This window comes from Orycteropus afer, unplaced genomic scaffold (assembly GCF_000298275.1).
Source record: "Orycteropus afer afer isolate SDZICR_OR568_19922 unplaced genomic scaffold, OryAfe1.0 scaffold00071, whole genome shotgun sequence".
Taxonomy (NCBI): Eukaryota; Metazoa; Chordata; class Mammalia; order Tubulidentata; family Orycteropodidae; genus Orycteropus; species Orycteropus afer.
The window spans coordinates 9,613,568-9,617,867 of NW_006921658.1; the positions used below are offsets into that span (position 1 = coordinate 9,613,568).

Below are 4,300 nucleotides of genomic sequence, written 5' to 3' on the forward strand. Positions count from 1 at the left end.
CTACTTCCGTAGTGATACTTCCTCGGAAACCTAAGGAGGGGTTGCTATGAGTCGGGTCCAAGTAGACGGCACGTAACAACAACTAATTAGCTGAGTCATTTTGGGGAAAGTCATTTAATGTGTCTGTGATTCATTGATCTCATCTATAAAATGAAGATGTTATCAGAGTAGACATTTTGAACGAATCCATTAAATCTAATATTACTGTTCTTAGGATTAATTTTTTCTTTTTTTATGAGAGTCTGAACAGTTTCTTTTAAAAGTCTGCCACATGTTTCTTAATATGCAAAGATGTATGTTCTCTTTTGATTGTTATTTTTTTTCTCCCCTCTTCTCAAGTTCTGCGTGACAGTAAACCAGTTGATGTCCATCAAAGTCAACTAGTTCATGATTATGTGTCAACCCAAAGATTTATTATTCTTAAAAGGTTACTAGGAAAATTATATACCATGCTTGTAAATAGGGTTTTTTTTGTTTTTTTTTTTTCACTTCAGAACTATTTATTGCTTTTCCTAACATAGTATTCTGGTGGACTAGGAGCTTCTAATAAAATCAATTAAGCTAAATATCCGTTAGATTGAGAAGAGGTGTTGTTGTTGTTCTTGTTGTTGTTGTTCTTGTTGTTGTTGTTGTTAGGTGAGAAGAGGTCGTAGACATTTACTCTTCTCATCCTCTAACCAGTGATGGATATTTACACTTTTGCAAATTTCACTTCATTCTTGCCTCAAAAAAATCTGCAAAACTAATCTAATTACATAAATAGGCATTTATTATAATTATAAACAAATATTACATAAGAATGTAATTTTTTAAACTTTTTCCTCTATTAAAAATTGTTATTTACATGAACATTTGCCATAAGCCATTTATTTTTATTTTTATTTAAGGTGTTAAATTCCCATAATTAGCAGTAACACTTCTGTTTCCAATCTGAAGCTTTTAAAACTTCTTATCACTGTCTAAAATGAACCTCTTCTCTAGTGTGAATCATGGGTGATTCTAAGCTTACATCATTATGAGAAATGAAAGAAAATAACCTTTGGTTCCAAAGTGATTCATGGAAGCATCTTAGGGACTGGACCACAAAGCAGCCTGCTAGGCTTCTCTACCAATTTACAGTTGCTCTCGCTCATGCCTCCCATGTCACTTCATGACTCATCTTTCTCCATCATTACCAAAAATTCTGGTTTTCAAATCATTACTGGAGTTCAAGAGAGAACCCTGGTGAGTTTATGTAGTTTCAGTTTAAAGAAACCAGATACAAGAAGTCCAAGGTGAACCAGTGCTTTTAGGCCTTATCTTTTTGTCTGAACATTGGTGTCTAGGATGGTGTCAAAAAAGTATGTATTTGTGAAGTTAGTTTAGTTTGCTGTCATTTACTCTTGTAGTAACTGAATGGAACCTGCCCTGTAGACTTTTTAGGTCTCACAAACATAGTTATTTAACAAAATCATTTAAACTTCATCTATTAGATAGTTCAGTTGCCATTAGCAATATTCTTTCATTATATAACTCATTATAAAACATGTTTTAGTGTTTCTTCTTCTTCTTCTTTTTTTTTTTTTTTTAAAAAAGTAACTAACCTCGTGTTCCAGTGAAACCATGAACTTATCTATGGGGCATGCTGGAAAACCTGACAAAGTTCAAATTTAGAACTGACTTCCCTTTCTAAGATTTTGTGATTCTGCTTGCTAATTAAAAATGCAATATGTAATTGGAAGGTAATGATAAAAAAACATTATCTCTATTCTGTAGTTTTTGTTTAAATGACTCATCTATGTTATACAAATGAAGAAAAAGTTTTCTCATGAGAACAAATCCAAATCTTCATCTAGGTGAATTCACTCAAATAAAGTAAGTGGTGCCTATGTCACAGATACATTGGTGTGAAAAGCTGGGCCCTGATTTTTTACAACATTGCCTCCGGTTTGTAATCTTTTTTTTTTTTAACTTAGAAGCACTGTTTTTTTTGGTTTTTTTTTCTTTCCTACCATTTTTTTCTCTGAAGCTGCACACAGTGACTGGCTTTGTCATAGAGTAATAGCTTTAACCATTTGTACACATACAGAAATATATTGTTTTCTAAGGAACGATGACACCATGTCACTAGAGATTCAATTAAGTGCTTGAAACAAAAGAGATCATTGTAAAATTATTTTTGCAAACAACAGTAAGACAACAGCAACAACAACCTGAGTCAGAGATTGGAACAGGGTAGTGGAATCCAAAGGAATAGTGTTAAACTGATAACTACAAATTTACATCTAATTGGATAATGTTTCTCCATGACAGGAGTCCCTGATGAAAAATGTTCTCCCCTCTATGATTTAATAAAGTGGATATGGGCCCAATAGTATCTTTAGCCCAAGACCTAGGCTATAAAATATTAATACAAAAACACAAATCATGTATTAAGAATCAGGTGTTTTAGAGATTCATACTTTAAGACAGTACAGTTTTTTACATCACTCTGTCACTTTACACTAAGAAACTATATTAATTCCATGCTGATTCAAATCTTTAGTCATGGCACCAGAATAAAATAACTTAATTATAATGCAACAAATGAGCTACAGACTTAAAAAGCAGAACAAAATATTAGTTATGCAATTGAATATTTTAGTTTTCTCTAATCAAAGTACTTTCTATATAGATTTCTTATGAATAGTCGTCTCTTTAGTTCAAAGTGTTGTACCTCTAATGTGTACTATTTACTATATAATTTTAAAAATATTATTTATTTTGTTCTTGTTGTTGAGAATATATACAGCAAAACATGCACAAATTCAACAGTTCCTATGTGTACAAGTCAGTGATACTAAGTACATTCTTAGCGTTATAACTAGATATTTTTTAAATTAAGATGAATTAAAAGTTTGACAGTTTCTTTTATCTTAATTCATAGATTTCTTTAAATAAAATTCTAAAAATGCTTTTAAAAATATTTACAATCTTACTGTATTCCCTTTCTCAGTAACTTGTCAATTCCTTATAAGGTATCAGATTTGTTAAAAGTTGGTTATTTCAAAAATGTATTATTATACTTTGGCATGCAAATTAGGTAACTCTGTCTTTATCAATACGTTTTCCCTACAGAGGATTACCACCTTAACTGTCACGGTAACTCCTGTTGCATGATTTCTGTGGTTTGTGACTTTCTATTTGTTGTTGATGCATGCTAGTAATAACAGTACTAAAGTAGCAGTTGTTTCTATCTGATATTTAATTTTATGTTTCCTGATATTAATAACCTTTAGTGGCATTTTGCCCCAGTTGAATTGCTTTGTTTACTTAGTGAAAAAGTTAATATATATATATATATTATATATATATATAATTTTTCTTTTTTTAAAAAAGTCCTTAGTCTTATCTTAATAATATAGCATTATCCTTTAGTGGTTCAGAAATAAAAGCCTTTTGGGGGAAAGTATCTAAAAACATAGATAGTGTTTGTAGGCTGATTCATCCCACGAAGAATGTGGGACATGGCAGCAATTTTATACTGTCTTACAAAATCAACCCAAAAGCTTCTTCCATGCTATTTTGAGCAAAATGAGCTGATACTGTAGCATATAAGGAAGTGATTTTTATAATTATGTAACCTGTGAAAATTTTCCCCATAGCAAATCAATTTTGGGAAATATTAAATTATGATAGAAATAAGAGATGTACATCATATACTTTTATTTAAAATATGCATTTTAACACACATATCTGCTCCTTAAAATAAAAAACTCTGTGTCTTTTCTTTTGCTTTAGGGTCCCCCTGGACCTCCTGGACCTCAAGGACTACAAGGGCCAAAGGTTATTTTTTATTTCACTTGTTTCCATTTACTCAAGGTGCAGGAAATCCCACATTAAGTGTGTGGAGCTTTGAAAAAAACCTTAAAAATTACTGGAGAAGCTGGAATCAGCAGTATTTCTTAATAGAGTTAGGAAAAGAAATTGAGATCTGGGAATCTTTACAAGTGGCAACCATTTTGGATTTTAAAGTGATAACATTCTCATTCAGATTCCAGGGACCTAATAATAGGCTCTGTTTGCCAAGGTCATCAGGGACATACAAGACACTGGCAACAGGAAAGGAAACAGGTGTCGAGGGTATAAGTGCTGTCAACTAGTGAATAGAGGAGCACAGTACAGTACCCTGCTTGTGTAGATAACATACAAACAAAACAAAGAAAATGAAAATCATGGGCAAGTCACTCCAACATACAATCACCAATTAGATTTAAACACAAACACATCACAATGCCTTGGAGAAAACAGCATCACAGTCCACACAAAGAAACAAGATAAA

General features: G+C 31.9%; 1 protein-coding gene across 1 annotated transcript in view; it reads left to right on the forward strand.

Moving 5' to 3' along the window:
* The window catches only part of COL25A1 (collagen type XXV alpha 1 chain), a 783,871-nt gene that overhangs the window by 728,464 nt on the left and 51,107 nt on the right, over positions 1 to 4,300 (forward strand). Inside the window, exons 24-25 of the mRNA XM_007940758.2 lie at positions 3,097 to 3,120; positions 3,760 to 3,804. Coding sequence (XP_007938949.2) covers positions 3,097 to 3,120; positions 3,760 to 3,804 — 69 coding nt within the window. The remainder of the gene's footprint in view (positions 1 to 3,096; positions 3,121 to 3,759; positions 3,805 to 4,300) is intronic.